Source organism: Aphis gossypii, chromosome 2, assembly GCF_020184175.1.
Source record: "Aphis gossypii isolate Hap1 chromosome 2, ASM2018417v2, whole genome shotgun sequence".
Lineage (NCBI taxonomy): Eukaryota > Metazoa > Arthropoda > Insecta > Hemiptera > Aphididae > Aphis > Aphis gossypii.
In genome coordinates this window covers 57,503,288-57,528,814 of record NC_065531.1, presented here as the reverse complement: position 1 = coordinate 57,528,814, position 25,527 = coordinate 57,503,288, and the positions used below count along the sequence as shown (strand labels likewise).

The 25,527-nt window shown below is 28.3% G+C and overlaps 1 protein-coding gene across 7 annotated transcripts in view; it reads right to left on the bottom strand.

The window, feature by feature from the left end:
* The window catches only part of LOC114119460 (serine/threonine-protein kinase tricornered), a 121,875-nt gene that overhangs the window by 8,484 nt on the left and 87,864 nt on the right, over nucleotides 1–25,527 (bottom strand). For all 7 annotated transcript variants that reach the window (XM_050199351.1, XM_050199350.1, XM_050199353.1 and 4 more), the window contains one exon: nucleotides 9,369–9,507. In XM_050199351.1, coding sequence (XP_050055308.1) covers nucleotides 9,369–9,507 — 139 coding nt within the window. The remainder of the gene's footprint in view (nucleotides 1–9,368; nucleotides 9,508–25,527) is intronic.

Genomic DNA, 25,527 nt, shown 5'->3' with positions numbered 1-25,527 from the left:
TAACTCACACACATCGATTTTAAGTAATATTATGTCAAAAATTAATGATAAGCTAAACGATGATGATAAATATAATTTGAACATTTAAATCCTTTTTTTGTAATTTTTTTTTTTGCTAACAATAACAGCACAATAGATTCACAATAGTTAGAAAACGGTGATACAATAGAACAAAGTAGAACCGTATCGACCGAAAAATAAATATAATAATAATATAATATGATAAGACCGACATAGATCAATAATGACGTGTAAAACAAAATAAAAGAAATAAGAAATTGACCTTCAAAAAGAAAAATTAATATTATCGAGTCTTTTGTACACAATATAATATATATATATATAAATTTAAAGATATAGTACAGCGCCTACTTCCTTAGTTATGACCCTATTATTTTTACTACCTTTATACAGAAAACGGCTTTAAATGAATTCTCTAGGGATAAATTGATAAAAATCAACTCGGTAAGTGTGATTGATTCCAAAGCTCTAAAAACGAAGGTCGGCAGTGTAGTAAAGCTTCGGCGAAAATGGAAGACTATTCAGAACATATGCCTGCAAAATAGGTCCCTTTTGATAACAGATAATAAATTAAAGTAAAAAATCAACTCGTTTCCCGAAGGGGTTTCGGTTGGAGTCCGTCTGAAGTCGCGTAAAATTGAATAATATAATATGTAAATATACGAATACAGATAGATAATATTATATACGAAAAAAATGGTTGAGTATAGTTACTAAATAGCTATAGTAATGCAGTGATATTTTTATGATGACGCATCTATATATACAAATCAATTTAATTTAAAAAAAAAAAATTAAATTCACTAAATCAGTATCTAAGTTATTACATTTTTTTTAAACTATATTTTCTACTAATTCAGCAATATAATAACAGTTTTCTAGGAAAATATTCGTTTTGTATTGGTACATTGAGTTTATACCATAGCATTGTATCAACCTAATAAAAATTAATGTCAAATTTTGACATTTGTTATTCTTCTATTATTCGTGGACTATCTACAACGGGTATTGTTGAGGAAAGGCATTGGCAAGAAGCCGTTTGACGTTTGACCGATCGAAAATCAAAACTAAAAAAAACGATATTTTATAGCAGGAAATACTACTGCAGGTGACACGCAATAAACAATTAGTTAAAAGAAGTCTTATCGATTTCAGCTGATAAAAATGTACGTGCGTTCGTGATTGAAAATCAACGTCACAGCAAAAATGGTTAAGGTATAATAACCGTCATTACCGTTATGGTTCTACGAATTTCTCATTGCACCCTTTCGAGTTTATCATAATGCGCGTAAATTACACCACACACATCTTACAAGCGCTGAGGAATTTTCAACACACTATATATCAGGCGTGGCCAGCGAGAAGAGACTCGCGAGCCACCAAATATATTAATAAATATGGAAGAGCCAAAATGTACAAAAAAAAAAGGTCATATTATTATATAATACATAAATTCATATTAAAAATTTTTTTTTGGAAATATGTTACGATAAGATGAGAGCCGCATGCGGCTCGCGAGACGTGGTTTGACCACCCTATATAGTATATATAAAATATAAATACATAACATACTATTAGATTGTGCACAACTTGTTATTCCCTTTTCGGTGGTATTAAGGGGTTTTTGAAATCAAAATTCTGTACCAATCCAATAAATCAGTGCAACCGTAAGTCTGTAGCAGACAATGACTCTGGTAAATTGTAGTGGCGTAGGAATTGAAATAAAAATTAGAGGAATGAAAAAAAAATCTGAATTATCACTATTGATTTCGTTTTTTATTATAACGAACAATAAATATAGCATGTATGTACCTATAAGTTTGTCAACACAAATGTTGTTTAAACATAACAATTTTTTTTGTAAGAAATATAAATGCGTAAACCATAATCTATATGATGTACCTACATAACAAGTGACAAGTCTATTGGGACGAACAATTTATAATTAATTTTTTTCTAGACACTTACACTTATGTCGCTTATAGCAAAGATTTACATGTTTCTCAGCTTCTGCGCTAATATTACAGTATTTATTATAATAATATATATAAAATAATCACGAGCCAAACGCAATCATCGCCACATATTCGCACGCTGAGTATAAATAATTAACAAATAGCGTAACATCGTAAAACGAAACGAGGGAAAAAATAGACGTTTTCGTATGCACACGTGTGTGTAGACATTTTTCAGCGTTTAAACTCACACGAAAATTACACGGTATCGTAGATAAGTACTACAAAAATGATTATTTACGCGCGAAAACAAAACACAAATTAGCTATAGAGAAAATTTCTTCTCCGACCAATTATACAAAGGCAACAGGCGGTTCTCTTATGTGTATCAATTGTTTGGGCATATTGTATCCTTGCTGTTCAGTTCGTACGAATAATTAATAATACTGCGCAACAAATTGCACGTACATATACGTTATACATGCACATAACAAAAATGTGTTTGTGTTTACCGTAAATTCCTAAAGCAATACTTTACAGACAATATAATATGCGTAATTTTGCGAAGCCTCGGATGAAAATAGTGGGAGTATACTTTATAGTCACTTGTTCTGAATTTTACCTTTATACCAAATTTTCAAAAGCAAAATAATAAAATTGTGATCTAAATTTTTAAGCATTATACATAGCATTGTAGGAACTATAAAAAATGTGACATATCTTACACGAAATCTAGAATTTTTACACTCATCAGAACTCAACTTTTTATTCATTTAAAGTTTTCATAGTGTATATATGCTTTATCCAAAAGTACATAATATATAACTTTAAGAGGTGATGTGTAGGGCTATGGTAACTTGATACTACTTCAAAGATACTTTCTTAATTGATTCATAAAAAAGATGTAATATGTTCAATGTCCATATAGTCTTGAATAGTAACCGGTGACCACAATATTTTTTGCTATCGGTTTTTTTGCTTGTTAAAACTTTATAGTGTATAATGATAAGTATTTGTCTACGGCTTATAGCTGCATATTTTGTTTTCAGCATTCCACCGTCAAAAGACCCTTATTTAATTCATAGATTAATCACACCTGGTTATTATAAAAACTATATAATATGTATAATGTATATATAGGTACCTAAGCACGCGGAAAGAGAATTCATTTTGACATGCTAAATTTTCTATAACATTGCACAGCGTGCGTTTAATATTATAATATAATATGCTCAATATAAATTGTTAACGTCACGACGCATCGGGTAATAATGATACCAATATTAAATAACCGCACACGGTCATTTATTACCCCATTCAGATAGCACGATAACTTAATAATTTGAAGAAGCTTATGTATATATAAAGTAGCGTTTCCGAAGAAATTTATTGTAACGCGATGCAGGTACGTACCTGCGATTATATTATATGGTACAAAGTTAAACTCGTTTAAAATTGAGGAATACATATAATATATATTACTATTATTATACTTGTGACGACGACAAATCGTTAACGCACACAACGTGGATGTATATACATGCCCGTCAGTTTCGATGTATAATAGTAAACGTGTTTTCGAGTAGGTAGTTTATATAAAAAAATAAAAAGAATTATATAGGTACGTTATATACGCGTATACGCTCTAACAACTTTAAAAACTTCAAAAGTCTTACTATATATTATATTACATATAATATAGGATTTTTAATGATACTTTATAGAATTTTCGTGATTTTTTAGGGTAACAAAAAAAAAAACATTTTAAGTTCTTTCTTGAAGTTTTGAAAAATTGCTTTTATTTCCTTTTGACGTTTGGATGTTTAAATTTTATCGATTAAATATTGTATACTAATATAAACGAGGTACAAAGTAAAACATTTGATTACAATCCGGCGATTTATTGTTATTTTTTTTTATACATTTTACGTTATGTTATAATTAAATTCAACGGCAAAAAAATGGTTAAGCAAATTTTCTTCTCATTAATGCTGGTAAAAAAAAAAAAAAAAAAATAATAATAATATGGTGTACCTAAAGTAAGTTAATGATGTTATTTCGAATTAGAAAAAAAAAAGCACCATTTCGCACATCAACATACCAGCTATTTATTTTTAATATTATCATTAATTATAATGTAATCAAAGTTATTATATTATATAGAAAAAACACTGTGTAAAAAACCTTAAAGAGTAAAATACATCTGTTATAAAATTCCTGAATGTTTTTAAAGTAATTTATAAGCCATAAGCATAAGACGGTATGCCACATACCACATAGTTGTATTTTCTACAAGCTTTCTCACGTATTTAGGTGCTTCGATCAATATAATTTTCCAAATAAATATAAAACATATGAAGATGAAAACGAGTGGCAAATATAATATAAATTTTATTTAGTGACATAAAGCTGTATAAAGCAAGTCTATATGCATTGGACTGAATTATGAACAAAGTGTCTTTTACCACAACATTTTGTATACATTATTTGTTTTTAAGATTTTTCGCTTTACGAGAATCACTATAGGTATAATTTATCCTTTTAAGTAGTTAATCATATATTTTAACAACAGGTCTTTAACCACGCTTGTTTTTTAAGCCAAAAGCTTAAGTTTTATATAATGTCAGCATTCAAAACCACAGATCTTTAGTGAGTTATTACTCATACATACTCATAATATAACCACTAAAATAAATTATTATGCATATATATTTCAGTACGATGACAATGTGAGTCTTTATAAATAGAATGTTCCAGCAGTGACGTTAACTTTTTTTTAATATGGTACACAATGACTACAAATCGTTTTTAATAGTAATCAAAATTAAAATAAAATAACAACGATATTTAATAAATTCCAAATAAAAGATTTTAGAAAAATTAACATAAATCACATGCGTTTATGTTATTTAATAATGCGTCACAATATATAATAATAGAATATAATAGAATCTAATTTACAGAATATTCAGCAAGCAAAACGTGTAGTTTCATTATCAATGATTATAACACTGACTCAAGTTGTATATTATATCCTATATACAGTATACATAACATATATCATATACCTATATAGATATCTAGGTATAGCCATCGAGTCATAGTAATATTATTTTATCATATTATACAAGCTTATATAATTGCTATACATATTATATTATTTGAACTATATACAATTTACACAATTTCCGGTTCGATGGTTTACTACATTAACCTTATATCGCCGTTTTGGGGATTTCTGATGGTTTTCGATTCAGGGCTGCAAGTATAATGGGTATACCGATCATTGCATCATCTCGGCACACGGCACGTTCGCGAAACGGATGTGACGACGATGACGACGATGGGTATAGGTATAATAATTTAATACGTACATTCGTGTATTATATGCGCCACATAACGTAATGCTATATAATATTATACTACCATATACACAAACGGTACATATTAAATAATATGTAATAATACGTACCTGAACGTGACAGATAGCTATTATATTAATGCGTTGATTGGACGGGTGAATGGTCGCTATGTGAAAAGAGGCTTAAATACACAAGAGTTCATATTTAAATCCTTTTTTAGTCTCTTTTTTTCCATTCTATAGGTATAGCCGTTTTTTATTTTGTTTTTACACTGATATATTAATAATTATTATTCTTTTTTGATTCAGAGCGGAACAAGTGATGATATTTACTATTAATTTTACAACAATAGGCGTGTTACTTTTTCAGACCAAAGAAGATGAGCTCCTAAAGTTTCATTTTCATTAAGTTTTTTAAAATTACATTTCAGAAATTTAACACAGGCAAGAACACTGAACAGTCAGCTTTTTGAACTTAAAAGTAGTTTACCACATAATCGATAAAAACTAACTTTATTCACAAACATTAGAGTTCAATATATTTTAATTAAAAAAATAATTTTGGTAATTTTAACGATATTTAGTAATAATATAAAATATATGGATAATTGCGCAGATTGTGAACTTTGACTGATGTTATAAAATACCGTTTTCTTATACAAATGTTATAGTATACACAATAACTTGTAAATAATACGTGGCATATGCACATGTATATGTTTTTGTATACTATAGAAATGAGTTATTTGCAAATAAGGTTTTTACAAACAAAAGTTTTAAGAGAATAATTGAACGGCAATTATAAGAGTTTCATTTGGTAAATGGTTTTGAAAGAAACAAATTCTTCTTACAACAATATATATGTGTTATACCAACGGCTATACGAGGTTAAACTTTGGTTACGTTTCAGCAAAAAGCGTACAGCAGTTTCATGTAAGGACAAAAAAAATTGTAAATACATTATTTTAAGAACAAGTATACAAAAGCAATTGGCAGGCAATGAAAAATAAGCTTTATGGTCATTAGGAAATATAAATATTGTTTGTTTTCATAATTATTTTAAGAGAAAATTATTTTTTCTTTAATATTAAATATTACATATTTATATTTTAGAAACAAATAAAAAATAATACATAAAACCAATTTATATAAAATTTAAGTAAGCCTATGTACGTAATACATAAATATATATATATATTTATGGAACACATTATCCTTGGTAAATATATTTTAATAATTTAGAACAACTATAGATCAGTTTTTAAATTATACACCAATATACATAGGTTTGCAATTCGTCCAGGTTTTAAAACTATATCCTTGTATCCCAGTGAGTCATTTAGTTTGTACCGGTTAATAGAAGCTGAGAGAAAAAAGCATTTAATATTGTACACTGTATTATTATATCGTTATTAATTTGTACTAACTTATTAATAACTATAAAATACTACGAATAAATACAAATGTAACTATCTTTGTATTAATTAAAAAATATTTAAATTAAAAAAGATATGCTTATTTCAATATAAGAATTGCATAAAAAATAAGGTCATTATGATTTGCTTTCATTTGAAAGAAGCAATTCTTGTAACTTTACTTAAAAGTTAAAAAATTATAAAATGCATTATTGAAGGAAAAATGGGGATGAGCAAGCTTGGTGAATCACTATACATGTATATTATATGCGATTATTATTATAACAAAAAAAAAATTGTCTCTGTGGGTGGGTATAGTAATTCTTTATGAAATATTTTTGCAGTAGCGTTATCTTTCATGGAGATGACATTATTGCTTTAGCAGATACGCTTTTATGTTCGACTTACAGTTTCATAAGGAGATCCGGCAGATTTGATTTTACTGTCGGTACATTCAATAATATTATCGTTATGTTTCTCTGTTATTGAATTATTCGAGGCCTACTTTTTAGAAATATTTTTTTTTTTACAATAATGATTACATCTATAATAACCATCAAGAAGCATTTTGTGGTGATTTATAATGTCAACTTAAATCACGATTGTTTTTTTTTTTTTTTTTAAACTATAGTACTATATTATAGTAGTAATATGAGTCTTAAGGAAATTTATAATTTTTTTACTATAAATCGAGTAAACATATTTAAACGGATTTAAAATAAACATCTTTATAGACACGTAAATTATTATTATGTTACAAAAGAATTTCGATTTCAGAATACTTCAAATTATTATTTTTAACTATCCATTTAAATTCAACTATTGTTTCAAGAATTTATTTTTAAATTTGATACATTACCTATACATTTTTAATATTAACATAAAAACAAATTATTTGTGGTATATTTTACAGCATTTATCAAACTATAACTACATTATTATTTAAGTTATTATATTAATAAAGTTTGACCTTTTCAAGCAAATGTTTATGTTTTCATAATTCGTGATGCAATTTGGTAAACAAGCGTTCGAACGTGTAATAATTCACATATTTATAATATATTAAATTATTGATAATAGTACTATATACCTTGCAAACATTATCTATTGATTAGAAGAAACTATATTTTATGACATTTTACTCATTAAACCTAACTTAAAGTTATAGTTATTATATAAGTTACTCAAATAAACTAAAAAATATTGCACTAATAATATATGAATCAACAAAAAAAGAAGATAAGAATTAAAATTATTTATTATTTTATTAAATTGGTTTCTAGAAATTTTCATAAATACAAAATAAGTATATTTTTACAAAGTAAAAAACTCTTAACATTTATAATAAAAACCATAAGTACTTTGAGAATAATTATTAATAAATAATAATACGTATTAAGTGTATTATTGCAAGTTATTGCTACGTAATAATATATATCATAAATGGAAATGATTGATAAAAAAAAAAATTTCAGTTATCAAAGTAAAGTTATTAATTTATAAAACTATCAAAATATTTATAATTAATTATTCTAAATGATAATATACTAGCAGAAATATAGAAACACGTGGTTGATTTAAGTTTTATACATTTATGCGGATTTTGACATTAGTAGTCAATAATAATTTATCTAAAGATTAAACCAAATAATAATGTTCTATTATAAAAAGTATTTTTATTCAGTTTTTATGATAAAAACTAATTCATAAATTACTAATGAAAAGTTAAAAAAAAATAGTTTATGTCTAGTTGTTTTATTATTTTCAGAAACATTATATTTTATAACTTATTAGTTTAAATAAATTAATACTTGACCTTTAGATTTCTATAAGTCATGCTTATCAGCCAATTTAGTTTAAACTGATTGGCGTGGTTTTAAATTGTTATATTTATATTAGTGAATAGTATATAATGTGTTAATATAATATAATATAGTCGGTAGTGCCATTTTGTACTTATTTTATAAAAAACTAATGATAATTAAACTTATAACAATATAGACGACATTTAAATAATTTAAAATATTTAATTTATTATTAATAATACATATTTGAAAATATTAAGTCTATTATATTACCATTTAAGCATTATTTATAATAATGATGTTCCTTAAAACTTAAGGAGAAGAAATATTAAATAAGATAAATTGTACATTTGTACTAAATATGTGTACCTATAATGTGTGTTATTAATATGTCATTTGAAAAACACAGGAAAAAGTATTCACAACTTCAAAAATGCAATTAGAATTTTTATTAAAAGAAAGAGAAAAAGAGTTTTTTTCATTACAGTGACATTATTTTTCCCTTCGCACTTATAATTTAACGTGATTTAAGTATGATTTGAAAATATTTTTAAATTTGTTACATATTAATATAATATTATATATTTTATTGTTATATCTTGTTCAGATCAGCATATATAAATATATATAAAATGGAGATAAATAAAATTCTGTACACATATGAAATACATAAATAATAATCCATAAAAAGCGTTGTCATCCGAATACTGAATATATTATATTATATTCTAGCCATAAGATCCACAGATATATCATGTTTAAAACACCTAAAAAATCAATGAAAATACGTATACGCGTAAGTGTACTGTACCTCTGTTTCCGTTCAATGTGCTGAGCGATCAGATTGCTGTAGTAATTCTCAAGGGTGACTTTGGCCTTGGTGGCCTTGTCTAGAGTATGTCCGCTCAACCGGATACCACTTTCGGTCGCAGCGCTCATCTCCAATACACCTGTGAAACAGAAAAAAAAATTCAACTAAGTATATATAATATAATAATACAATAAAGACAACCGCATGTTGTAGGTATACAATTCAATTCGTTATTATATTATTATATCGTTGCGATATATTATATTTTTTAAATAATATATATATTTGTGGGCACAAGTATTATTTACCACCCCGATGTTTCGTATATAGAGAAGGAAGAAGCTTTATTGGATTTCCTGAGGATCCGATTACGCGAAAAAATATATAACAAGGGTGAAGGACAAAAATAACCTATATATAGGTATGTGTAAAGCATATGTTTTATTATATTATTATTTTGCAACATTATAATATACATATATAATATTCCCTAATCCGGATCAGACCAACTGTATATATGTGAGGCGATCGTGTTGGTGATTAGCATATAAATCGTACAAATACACATAGCGAAACTATTTACAAGAGACTACAAGGTAATTGAAAAAAAAAGGTTAAAAAAATAAATTTTTATAGCTTTGAATTTAAAAACAAAATTGAATTTATATTGTATATTAAATGCATATAATATTTGTAGAAATTCAATCCTATTAAAACGTTCGACGACACTCATGAACCAGTAAGAATAAATATTTTAAGAAACTACAATATTTTTTCATAGAAATTATTGATTCTATAATAACAATTTTTTTACTTTACTTAAACAACAAATATTTGATTAAAAACGATAATATATTAAACGAAAATACAAACGTGGGTAGAACCCGTAATAAACACCGAGACAACGAACAGTGACTATGGGGAGGAACTGTGCAGTAGTATAGTTGAAGTGTTATGGTACATGTACAACGAAGACGCATGAAAAATGGATTGACTATAAATATAACTACTAGGTTTATAAGTATATACATATATAGTGCGAAGTGTTTTTTTCGCTATATCAACGTTCTTTCTAAAACTATTTCAGAAGGTAAATGAATTATTAATGCGTACTTCCCGACTGGACTACAATTTATATCATGTTATAGGCGTTCGAGTCTATTTAAATAAAAAGTGAACGATACGATTGCTGCTATATATGACAGACATGTATCTATATAATATTATCATCAGACTTAAAAAAAACCGTCAAAGCCCTTTTTTTAAGACAGTATAAGATTTTACGAATGCCGTGAACAGTTTTAAAAAGAAAAAAAATCATAAATCTAGAATAACAAGAGAAGCCTCGGGATTTTGTTCGGCCGATTAAACATTAAATACTGCGCGGAACGCTGTAAACCTGTAACCCGTCTAACGTAGATATTTAATTTGTCACACAAGCAAGTGTATTGTCATTCGCGCAGTATATATGCCTACTGATGCGTAATACAATTACATGAATTATAATTTACCTAGTGCAGCAACATTGTTATGGTGAACTAAGAAGTTGCACAATATTAATTCACATATTATTATACTTCATAGCTGACCATATATACCTACGTATATTATTATTTATTATCAATTAAGTATATAGCCTAGGTACGCTAGAATTGAGATTAAATGAAATCGAATCAATAGCTTTTAGACATAAAATAAAAATAACCCCTACTTTAACACCTAGGACGTTATATTATGATGTAATATTATTGTCACCATCTCGAAAATGAACAATATAACAAAATATTTTACGTTCAGAAAAATCCATTTGACTCTGTCGGTTTTAAAGTTTCAGTAAATTCTAATTTTAAGACTATATTAGGTACACTTACGAGCGTTAAATTTATGAACAATATTTGTACATTTTAAAATGCTAATACAACTTGCTTAAAAATTAAAATGTAAAATAAAACCAAATTCAGCTCCTGGATAAAAAACCTCACCTTTAAATTTGATCATGTGATGGTCATATAATCGAATGTTAAAAATGACAGAGTAAAATTGATCGTTTTAAATGTAAAATTTGGTATGCGTTAAATTGACGGAAAAAACTATAAGCATCGAACAAATTAATGGAATAGAGTATTGTATAAGAAGTCTTAGAAATTAAATTTGTACATTTTTAAACCAATAATATACAGACTAAATTTATTTTTAATCACTATATCATATATTTTCGTTTGTATATTATGTAAATGATCCAAGGGTGAGGTCTCCATGGGCCACTTAACTCCAGGATAATTTTCTAAATTACTTTCAAACTATAACTGGTAGGTTTCTCCTACGCATATATTTTTTAAACAAAAATGTTAAGGATATTAATTTTCTTCAAGAATTACGAACGTAAGTTATGATAGGTATGATAGTTATGCCATAGTAGTCATTTAAATAAAGCGAAGACGGTAAGGACGAAATGTATGATTGAATATATATGTCTGTACTTTGTACACTGACGGTAAAAGTGAATAAAAAATGAATAACAACAAGAAAGGGGTTGAGAAATAAAACGTTTCGGACAAAGTTTAATGGAGTGCGGTTACTTGTGAAACACGCGGTCACGTCTATTATTGATTTTGAAAACCGCCAGCGGCTGCGGACCTGTTGAGCGACAACTGGGCGCCTAGTTAGCACCATTTTTTATTTTTTACGAGAATCGCGATTCTCGTTTCGTCTGGCCGACGACGAAGAAGGTGACGATTTGGCGACGCTATGCAATTATTATTATTTGCTAATCCAGGACGCATACAACAATAATAATATAATATTTATATACACGACACAATATATATATAATTGTATGTAGGCAGTGTATTATTAGATAATATGTATAAGTACGCGAGTTAATTATAAGACACGACGTTAACATTTGTAATTCAACAGATACACGGTATTAGCTTCTATATACAATTAATATACATATTATGATATAAATTGATACATATTATTTACGAGATACCCAGATGAATCGATAGAACCGACAGTAAAACGTTTCTACGCGAATAGTAAATGTGGTATGTTGATCTTTGTCATATAATTATAAATACACGTGTACTTAATTTCTAACTGCGGTATATATGATATATAGTGTATGGGGTAACGTGTATCTTGAACTTCTAACGATTTTACACATTGAAATGAAATTTTACCTCGTCAAACCTCTGCAGTGATTTATACAATATCATGTACATATATGAGTATACCAATATCATATAGATAATTTGCATTTGCAAGTTTTAGTTATCATATTATGTGTAAATATGGTGAAAAAAAAATACAATTTTTGGTTCTTTTAAATATTATATTATATGAAAAAATAAAAAATAAAAATTCTTGTCATTTATTAAATATTAATATTTAATAATATAAAGTAAATGTGTTTAATTTATATTATATTTCTTTCTTATTTACAATGGTCTCATGATCATAACTCATAAATTATAATTTTTTATTTGGGGTGTAAAAAATAAAAATATAATAGAATGCATTAGTTAATGTCATACAACATAGCTTGTGTTAATGTTATCCAAGATTTTAACAATATTCATGGTAGTGAATATGAGCATTTGACTGATAAAATAAATTACTCGAGAATAATAACTGTAGTACCCATACAAACTATGACCCAATATTTGAATATAACCTTGTACATTTTATTCAATTCGAACAGTCAGTTTACAATATTTTACTTAAAAAGAAATGTATACGCAGAAATTTTAGAAATAAATATAAGAGAATAACAAATTTTAATTTTCTAAATTTTTTTATTGTTTGTAAATAAGTTCACCGTTCTGCATCTTATATCGAAAATTAAAAAAAAAAACAAATGACACATTATATTATAATATGTTGTGTAACTTTTAGATACATAACCATCGCAGTAACTGGTAATAGTTCATAAACATCACTCAAAAATGCATATTACCTATATTAGGCATGTATTAGGCAACCAGGTTTGCTGGGTATTTTTTGGTAATTTATAAATGGTTTCACAAACAAAGAGGAATCGACGAAGTAACTAGGTAATTAAATATATATATACATCCATACAGGATATAAATGTATAGAAAATGCAAAACCAATTTCATACTAAAAAATGTTCAAATAACTATTGCAATGATTCTTTATAAAATACCACTATAACACACCGCACACCCACGATAACAAGAGACAGGAATACTTCGGTAACCCACGTCAGACTATTATAGCACAAATAATTATATTCTCTTTGTCACCGAGAGAATGTATATAACATAACATAATAAAGTATTATATAAAGTAACACGAAACCTAGCTGTCGGCGGATCGGGATTGTCGTTTTACGTGCCGCCGGAAGCGCTTCCCGCAAGACAAAGTCTGCATTTGGCGAGCGTATGAAGTATAGTCGCGAACTATAATATAGGGGTGAGATGGTTAGGGGTATGACGTCAACCCAGCACTGTCACTCAAAATTTCAAGCTCACTTAGAGGTCGATTTAGTTGGTCCTTAAAATAGGTTTTAGTGTTCAATTGAAAAACCCTTAACCAGAATGGAGTATCTACTTCGTATACCTACGCTGTTCAGTATTCACACTTCTATAGATACGTATGAACATTTCATCTCGAACAGATAGAATACGCATATATATTTTATCACGACTTATTTATACCCATCTATAAAAATAAAATAAATGTAAATATATATACATACTTCTGTATAATACATAATATATGATGAACTAAATATATTGCAACAACGTATATCAAAGCATCACAGCATCTCAGTTTTCACTGAATTTTCGAGATTAATTTCTTGTCATCATAAATATATATACACATAGGCAACGACATAACGTTATATTATAGATATATATACATGCACATATATAATATTTTCGGTTTGAACTGTTTAAAGTATACATCGTCGGTGTGAAAATACTTTATTTGATAAGTTAATTTTGATCGACAGAACATAAATAATATATTAAAATAACGACAATACATGTATTGATGGAAGTAGTATATTTAGTTTTGTGTGTGAACTATAAAAAACACTGACTTCGCGATACATATAGATTTTCGCGATGGCGTCAACCATAAAAAATCGATATCAAAACACGGTCGACCGCGATATACCTATTAATATACCTATTATACAAAGACTGCAATACCATAATCATTTCATTACGATACACATTTGTATTATCGGTAAAGGCAATACACTCGTAAGTTGTGTTAAACATAAACATTATTTCTTGTATTGTACAGTACCATATAGCCTGCAGGGTACTAGAGGAGGTCACTTAGTCAAATCGCTAATTTACTATTGTCTTTTTTTTACTTTTGTCTTTGACTTACTGCAGTATGATAAAATGTACCTAGGCAGTTTTTAAAGGACATTTTAAACAGAAATAACGATACATAATTCTAAATTAATTTTAAAAAAAATAATTTTATTTTAGTGTACCTACTGATTTTTTTCAATCTCTCTCTCTCTCTATTTATATATGTAAAATATATACGCAACCTGGGTAATAATAAAATATCTTAAAATGTAATAGGATAAAGAAACACGACGATATTAATTCGTTGAAGACACGTAGCTTGATTATATCTATCAATTACAGCCCAACGTCCGTTTTTATAAATTATAATATCTACGCGCAATAAATATATGTATATTATATTGCAGTTCACTTTCCATAAACCAAGATAGTGAACGGAGGTGGGATTGGTGGTACTCGACAGCCCCCGAAATCCTTTTGACTACGCCGAACACGATTTCGAGAACGCTGCGTGACACGACTGCCGTGTGGTGCAATAATTTGCGATTCCGCGTACGTTGTATGATGGCTACGGTTCACCTATAACTATATACTCCACGTAGGAATTTGTCAGCGTCGAAGAAAATAATATTATATAAGTATACTTGAATTTCAAGACAACAAAAAATACGTTCATGCGTCATTAACAATAATAATGTTCGTTTATAATATAATAATATTCTATAAATTTGCAGATACAGTTATTATACAATTTTGTTTCGCGTATTTTTATCGGAACATGTACGTCACAACTATACAGTTTATACTATATATATATATTATATATACACATAATTATACGCGGGGGCAGCGGCTGAGGTATCCGACAACAATGTGATGCAGCTATAGTAATATCGGTCGTCGTCGTCGTGGTCTAAATATATATATATATTATATGATGATAATAATAAAACGGGTTAATGGTATATACCTATATAGGTAATGGCGGGGGCGGCCCACGGTGTTTTACCCAGTGTTGTCATCGTCGTCGTCGGCGACGGTGGAGGGGTCAACGACTCGGCAAGTAAATATAATATATTATAAAAGGTATACACGCAGTGTCCTATAAGTATACAACGACCAACCTGCCAAACTTCGTCATGCCGGCAGCGGTGAGTACACAGGCGACGATACGAAACGAAAAAGTATATATATATATACATAATATATAATACACAACGCCGCCACCGGTGCAAACCGTAACGGAACGCAGGATCTGAACGTTTTCGCACCAAGACTGACGATGGAGTCTATACTCGCTTAACACTGTGCGCTGTATAAAACTGGGAATTGTTGGGCTTTAATTTTTCCAAACAGTTGATTAAATTTTGTTTTTTTGTTTACAGTCTATAATCTATATCCTTAGTTTAAGTGTACACAAAAAATGGCATATTTAACTATTAAAACACATGCACAATGCATTTAGTTGATTTAAAGTTTTATTTATCTTAAACCATGTGTATTTACTTCGGTAATATATTATTGTTATCATATTACACATTATTATTATTATATAAGCAGTCGTCAGAGGGCATATATAATAACTGAATGACCTTTTATCTAAATGTTATCTAATTTGAGCTAGTGACTTAAAAAAAAAACCATTATTCGTGGGAAGAGGGGGAGTGTTTAAGCTCCTAGAGCCCCCTGGCTACACGAATGGTTCTGCAGATGTATACTATACATAATATCACGCATTACTGCAGCTGATACATGTATAATATATATTATTCAATTATTGTAGAAGAGTCTGTTCACCGCTGGTTCGTTTTCTATACGCTTTCGTACATACATACATTATGTACAAAACGAAACGTGATCGTAAATATACAGATAATATGGCTGCTGAAGCAGTATATTGTAAAAGATTTACCCGGAACTCGATGATCGTACGGCACACATTATATTATATACATATACTACAATAAAATCTTGGCGGGTGCGTGACGAATTTTGAGCAGCTGTTTCAAACCAAGTTTTTTTTGTGTATACCTATCTTTATTCGATAGGCCTATATAAAAGCAGGTTACTCAACTTTTTTTAACTTCAAATAATAGTCTGATTATACGCTGTGCCAAAGAAAAATTGCAATCTATATTATTAGAAATACTACTCAATATATAATACATATATAACAATACGATTAAAATGAAAATTAATAATTTTTATAGTAGTAATCATATATTTTTATGAAATGATATTAATTAAAAACTGATTTTATAACGTTTATAAGATTTGACAATCGTGTAAGTAGCAATAGATTATACGTAATTAGAATATTTTATAAACATCTGTTACACTTTTAATTAAATACAAAACAATACGTGTAGATACCTACATCTATACTTATACCTATAGAATTTTAAGTTATTTAAAAAAAAAACTATAATTTACAAATCATTCAAGTATGGTATAAAATAGTGCACAAGCTATAACTGCGGGGGGTCAATAATAAAACTATTTATAAATGCACAATTATAGTAATGTACTATATATTACATTAACCTAGCTATTATTTCATTTTCGCGTGTAAGTCCATTATGTTATTATTTGACTGCGACACGAATGCGCCATCGCTATGTGTAATATTATACACTTATAGTTTATATGTATTAGTATAGAACAACACTTGTACACACGAATCGTCGATTGTCCAAAAAATATTGCGGTTTTATATTATATAAGATTATATTAAACAGAATCACCTTGTATACCATTCGAAAATTGTTAGGACATATTATATGATATTGTTTCTATAGAAATAGAGATACAGAGGGTTCTACAATAAGATAAAATAAACTTATTTAAGTTATTAACAAGTTTGAAATAGTAACTTACTTAAGTTAATAATATTATCTGATCATAAATGTTGAAATAACTATTAACTATTATTATATGGTCAAGAGAGATATTTGCGATACGAAATCGAAAATGTCAACATTGTTTGCTTGTTCTTGATTGAACATTGTAAAATACTAAAATCACTAGATCAGACTTATCAGAAATTAATTTAAATAAACATTCCATGTAAAGTAGTGGTAATATTAAAGGATAGATAAAATTCATCGGTATATTGATATTCTTATATATTTTTTTATATCCTATTTAAAATTCAGCGAGACCAATCAATTAAATATTTTAATTATAATAAACGAGTTTTCTTTTTTTATTATTTTGATAGATGATCTTATAATTAAGTAAGTCAATAGATATATATATATATTATATTATATTGTCGACATTTCCTATGGAAATTTGTCTTAGGTGACTAAAAAACCCAATGATATTAAAATCATCTAAAAATAATGATTAAAAATCACTTCAATTTTATTTTGGTCCTGTAAATATAATATTATAATAATCTTACGACGATTATTGGAATTATAGAATCGGGTTTCAATCAGTCGTTTACACACACACACACACAGAGTAAAAAAGTGTAATAATATCGACTCTATCTCAACCGGCACATGAGGAAATCATAACGGTATAGTCCTTGTCCTTTTTATTTCCCCCGTAAACTAGTTTACGGTTAATTTTTTTATATATATATGACGATTTTATTATTTTAATAACGCGTCACCGCGTGCACTAATGATCTCGTGGTTTTCAAGACTGAATAAAAAATATATTATATATTATACACAGCTAAAAAGATTTTGTAGTTATGTGATATGTATATATTCGATTCAGCATCTGCGGTGATATGCACGAAGATAATTATAAAATATAGTGGCATCTAAAATATATCAAAGTCAAAAACAATTGTTGTTGTATACAATACCAATATAATAATATATTAATGTGCACTGTGACGAAAGAAATATGCAATGTCGTGATTCTATTTTTACGGAATAACGCGTGAAATGCATGAATCGTTAATTAATGATGATAATGAAAATATTATACGACAAATTTGAACTCATATATTTTTTTTTTAATGGCTCACATAGCCTGTCTCTTAGTTATTAATTTATAATTGTATTTTCGAGAGTTCTCATTTCGTTTTTATTATAGGTATATATTCTGCATTAGAGAAATAAAATTATAGAATATAGATATTGTATATTACACAATATTACAAAACAAAAAATATAATATAATTGTCTTACTGTATTACATATCAGTCACCTATATACTTAGCAACAGTAAATAGACTCTTGAAAAAGTGGTAGTATTTTAGGTAAATCAAAAAAATTACCGTTAAAATAAAAAAATCCGTTATTAAAAATTACAGCTATGTAATAGTGACAATATTACGGCGTAAGTCTGTACAGCATTTTATTTTAACACCTTCAATCCTAATATAAATAATATATACATAGGTAATCCTTTAACCTCTCTACGCAAAAATTTTTTAATTACATTAATATGATGAGTAAATACGAGTATAACTAGGTATTGGTAATTATATAATCATAAATTTATAAATACGTATTCAATGGAAATACATTTATTCTCCATTAAATAAAATTCACTTAGATCAGCTCTATGGTTAGGCTATATTTCTAAAATTAATGTTAGTAGATACTAGTATAACTATTAAGAAGTATTTATTTTTAGAAAAGTCATTACTGGAGACAACGAGCGCTGTAATATTGATTATTTACATGATGACTTATTTGGCTGTACGTATAATAAGCCATGTTATTTACGTTGAGTATTATGATAATATATTAATATAGTATAAAGTGTAATATGATGTATTGATTATTTTTTGAAATAATTTACTATGACTATATTATAGACTTACTGCAAACTCGTAACCTGGTCCAGAGCAAAGTTTATGAATACTTGTTTGAACAGTCACAAAAATGTTAGTACGTATAATTATTTTAGTTATTGACCACATTTGTCGCTGTGGAAGTAATAATGATTATCATTGCCACTATATGCTGTAAAAAACATTAACGGCTGTGCAACCGTAAATGGTGGCGCCCAAGTTGTAAACTTATATACGGGTTGAAATATTATTATGTATATTATTTGAGAGCACACGGACACGATGCAGAGTGCATGTCGTAAGTTTATAATACTGTGCGTACAGTACTGTGAATACTGAGCTATCCATTTACATTTTACATGCAACTACACTAATTATCTAATCAAATGTTTGTTTTTGAAAAACAAAATTGAAGTCTTGCTGTATAATAATATGAAGTACCTATTTATAATACATTTTTACAAAAAAAAAAATACAGTTTTTTACAGTCTTCTATATTATATCCACTATAATATATTAATTATATTATATTATATTTTTTAATTTCGTGATCAAAGGCGGAACATTTAATAATTAAATTTCTAAAAAATGATGACGTATACTTAAACAATGAATAAATATATTTTTTAATTAATAAGTATTTAAAGTTTGTAAATGAGTGGAATAGTGAATCCCAACTTCTGCGGGGTACATATACTCCTTGCCAAAATTGCATTTTACCCTGATTATCATTTTAATTACCTAATATAATAAAAATATATGGTTTGCTTTTATAAAAATTTACCTTAAGTGGTACACAAATACTTAACAATAAAAACATTTTTTCCAAAAATACAAAAATGAATTTAAATAATAAATGTAGCCAGTTAGATGTATCACCCCATATATGTAATATAGAATAGATACACCGCAACCGCATAATATATAAAAATGCATATACATGCACTACACCCGGTCGTTTTTACATGGTGCGGGCGTCATATTAATACGCGTGCATGTGTATCAACAAAAATAAAGACGTGATGAAACGAATAAAAAAATTGTTATTTTATCCATCCGACCATTGACAACTAAACTATTTTCGCAGCATAAAATATATAACAAGTATATATTTAACAATCAGCAGGACAGGTGCACGTTTCAATAATAAATACTGATAATAAGGGCTCATATACCCACGTCCGGCCTAATTTATTCACGTGCATAATGCACAATATATATGGGTACACTTATAACACATAGATCTTACTGGGCCTATTTTTTGTTTTAATCATAAGCGTTATCATTTCCCTCGACCTGGTAGGAAACTCATCACCAAGGAGAGATAAAACGTCAATTATGGCACAATTTACATAAATAGTTATTTTATTAACATGTATTGCGTGATATGTTCACTCTTATTAAAGTGTATATTGTCGGTAAATAATGTTTAGTGAGTGTTTAAGGATTCCGCCGAGATCTGTATAGTACACATGTACTGCTACAGTATACACACATATATATAAGTGATACACAATAAAACCTAATAATATTATACAGACGCCAAAAAAATACAGAACAAAAATGTCAAGGGCAAACCTCGTATCGCAGAGTATAAAGGTACTGTTATCATTATAAAGTCGGTCGTTAGAGGTTGGTGTACGATGGCGTCAGCGAAAAAAGTGTTTATTTACACCCGCGAGAAAGTTTCTGCGAAGACGAAAACTACGAGAAACGATTTATGGCGCCCGACCCCGAACGACTGCTGTAGCAAGTTACGCGACGGGTGCGATGTAAATTTGCGAATGATTTATTTTTTATTAAAACCAAAAAGTTGTGTGTACAAAAGTCGAGTTCAAAATTCTAAAATAAGGCAAATATTAATAGCGCGTCTGTTATCACTTGAAGGTTTGGCATAATGCACATAAACGACTTGTCAATTTTCACACCACCCATCACGCGGCATAAATGCCACACTGAAACACGATTGGTATTACATTTTTTATTTATTTATTTTTTGTTGTTGTTTTGTGATAGCGAGAGAGAAAAAGGTCTTGAAAACTGAAAACAAACAATTCTAAACCACACAACTGTATTTAAGCGACGCATGCTTGTGCGATTTACTGCAGCCGTAGTCAATGTGCGTTAAGATTTTTTTTTTTGAAAACTAAATTGGATAGCACGGCTACAATTATAATAACACAAGTATAATGTACACAATAAATACTCTCGCGAGCGCTGAACAAACGACGTTCTTAAATCTATTAAACGCAGACAAATACACCTACACTGTCGTATTTTTATTTTTTAATTTTGTTTGCCATTCCGACTTGGAAATACGATAAACCCAACCTATTCAAGGTGTACGCGTCACAGTGCATGGAAAACAATACGACAGACTAATGGTAATATAATATAGTATTGCAACTATGGTTAATGTCATTAACGATGATAATATAATATATATATATATATATTATGTGCATTGTGTTTGTGTTTAACGAAAGCGTTTTGTACACGAGCCGTAGGGTCAATCGGAGATTTGTAGAGCTCACGAATCGACGAAAGACACATTATAACGTACACGCAACCGTTTTAGGACACGACACGACCGAGTGCGTTAACTTCTTGGGAGCTTCTGCATTATATGTATACATAGGAATATTTACAATTATATTTTTTACGAATGTATATCATCATCGTTATGTTTTATTTAGTGAGAGAGATATATGAAAACTTGTATACAGAATGGACAATAGCTACGGTGAATCATCGTGAATATAATTTTTCTTGGTATCGGTTCAATATGCTATCTACCAGTTTTTTTTCTTTTTTTGTTCAGCATGACATAATATTATATTATGCTCCTATCAACCTATTATACAATTATATTAAATTTGAAGAAAACAAATAATTACTTTTAGTAATATGCATTAAATTGCAATGTGATAATATTGAAATTATATATTATTATTATGCTTTCATAAACACAAAGAAAACATTATGGAATACAAATAAAAATCAAACTACAATGAATTCAACGCTTATATTTACATATTGTATGCATAATAATATTATAAGAACTAATATTATAAGCTATGCACTTATCCCGCAAAAATAATGCATAAAGTAAAAATGTTAAGGTTAAAGGAATGCCAACGCAATGAATATATTAGTCGACATTTTTGTTTCATAATGGTCATTTGTTTGATTCCAAAAATATTTTACATTGTTTACGAATATTTGCACCATATTTAAGGATCAAAGTTTAATAGGTACTGAGAAGTAAGAATTTTTAGTATGTATATACATAAGTATACTGTGAATCTTGATCGATGCATTTTGTTCCAGATAACTGGAATTATCCCTATATTTTTTTATAACTGTAAACGTATTTAATATTGAAATTTTAAAACATTTTGAGAAGTAACATGTGTCAATAATTCAGGGTCATCATTATATACAATAGCTATAATAACGACGACTAAAAATACATAAACGTTACAGATTGCAATTTATTACAATTTCATAAAATATGTGTGCGGTAGGTATATAGATATATGAAATTTAGGGAAAATAAAATACTCAACCGATAGTCTATAACATTTCATTTCCATGAATTTGATTCAATCATAACAACTGATTTAGTAAATTGTAGTAAAAAACAAGGAATGCTTGAAAAATAAATTTTCACGGATAGTAAATATGTTTTTATTTATTTAAATGACTTAACTTTTTGCGACTTAGTTTGTGTACCTCACCTACTTTTAAAAATAATATACTTTACTTACGTTTAGAAAAAAAGGATCCAGGTATATATTAATAATTTACAATGGAATAATTTGAGCTAACCGATTAATGTACCTGTTATTATTTGCTTAATTTTTACACGAATTTAATAAATTAAGGTGGCCATATTCACCAGAACAAACATACCTATACATATTGATAAATCTAACCGATATTATAATTTTAATGTTGAAAACATACTGTACATTAGACTTATGATTGTATACAACAAAATGGAAGAGGAAAAAATAAAAAAAAGACCAACACGCCATATCGCAGTTACACATTTTACGTTGAAATAGTACATATATAATATAATGTTATGGGTGATAATTAAGTATAATATAATAATATAGATTGGCTATTGATAAAGGAACGAGCGTGAGCGACGGCAACCTAAGGTATTATAACGGCAGCGCGTAATACAGTATTTTGCGTATATATCGTGTTAAGCCATCGCGGAAGGGCAGTTAAAACACACACACACACACACACACACACACACACACACACACACACACACACACACACAGGATTTAACTAAAATGCGGTACACAGTAAGAAAATATTATAATAAACTATTTGCACGACGTGTTTGCATACTGTGTATTCCTACTACACGCTCATAAATATTGATCTGTTTACGTACAAGTATATGTGTATAATATATATAATATATGTCTGAACGGAATTAGAACAGAACCGATTTTCGAAAACATTTCGTGTGCATATTATATTATTATACACGCTGCGATTGCACTTAAAGAAAATACGGTGTGAATAACATGTTATAGTGTTTTCGATTATTTTATACACACGCGTACCTATACATATTTGACCACATTTTAATACGATAAACTTCCGTTAAAAAATATTATTGTTATAAATATTATTATTATTATAGGCGGCGTATAGCAGCATTATAATATTCTATGGTTTGGTGTTATAAATTATGTTCAGCGAACGTATACCTATTCATTTCGTTTTGACGACGAATAAAATCGTTTCTGATCGATTTATCATTTTCTCGAATTAAGAAACGTTTTTTTTTCCTTCTCATTCATCCAAGAATTACCGCCAAAGAGAATTCAAATTAATCCCATGCCAGTAATGATCCTATGTAAATTTTTTGGATTATATTTTCCAAGCCGCAGATCAATTTTTTTTTTCAATTAGAAAAAAGTCAAGTTTGGATTTTTTTCTTTACGATCGACTTTAATGAGTATCGATTTAAAATACCCCACTATTATGCAGGGTGGGGAGACGGGACATAGTATTTTAAAACGAATTAACCATATATACCTACCTACATTATATTATTATTCAAAATAATAAAACACGGTTATTTATACGATAATGACAGAAAACCACATTTCCCACGACTGCATACAATAAATTGATTACGTTTTGTTATTTTAAATTCTTATTTTGATAAAATTACAGCATATAATCCTAACCGAATTAAATCGAAGAGGAATTGTAAAATCAATTAAATTAATTGCCTTCAGTTCCTATAGAATCTTATTTAATCCTTTCGGGTAAAATGGAGTATTTATTTTTATTTTGTATAAGGGAGTTATGTATATACGTACAATGATAATCCTATCAAATTCATCTCGCGTGCAGCTTACCTATTTGGCCTAAATGCCTAATCATAGGCGATATAGCGTTTTAAAAAATCGTCTTCACCAAAATGATTCCTGTTGACGTGTTTGAATTTAAATTTACAGCAAAAAGTTTTACTTACGTAATTTAAAAAATGTACATTAATAGTTTGTATTATTCTTCATTATTAATTATACATACATTGTTCATTTTTAACTTAATATTCAAACATTAAAATCAAACACGTGGATAATAGTTGAAACTTGAAATTCATATATCTATATAACTATATTGACGATTTTCTGAAGTCCAATTAGATAGTGACTCGTTTTATTAATACTAAAAAGCATTGTTGACGGATGGTATAATGTTTTAGCGGTTTGGTTTACCATGATTTTCATAAATAATTTTTAATACGTTTCACAGTAATGAAATTCGAACGGAGGCGGTGACGACACTCACATAATGGACAGCGGTTTGTGCGACATGATGGACAGAGGCAGTGAGCAGAAAAATCGACTTTTATATGTAATTACGTACGACATCCGTTCATGATATATACATATATATATTATATATATAATGTGTTACAGTGGCGCCGAACCCGAAACGGCCGACGGGATTTTAAATCTTTCGAGCCGCTAACGCCGCGTGTTTTTCTTCTAATGCGAAATAATCGATTGACCGCGGCGCGAAGGACAATAAAAACTGGATTTCATTCTTT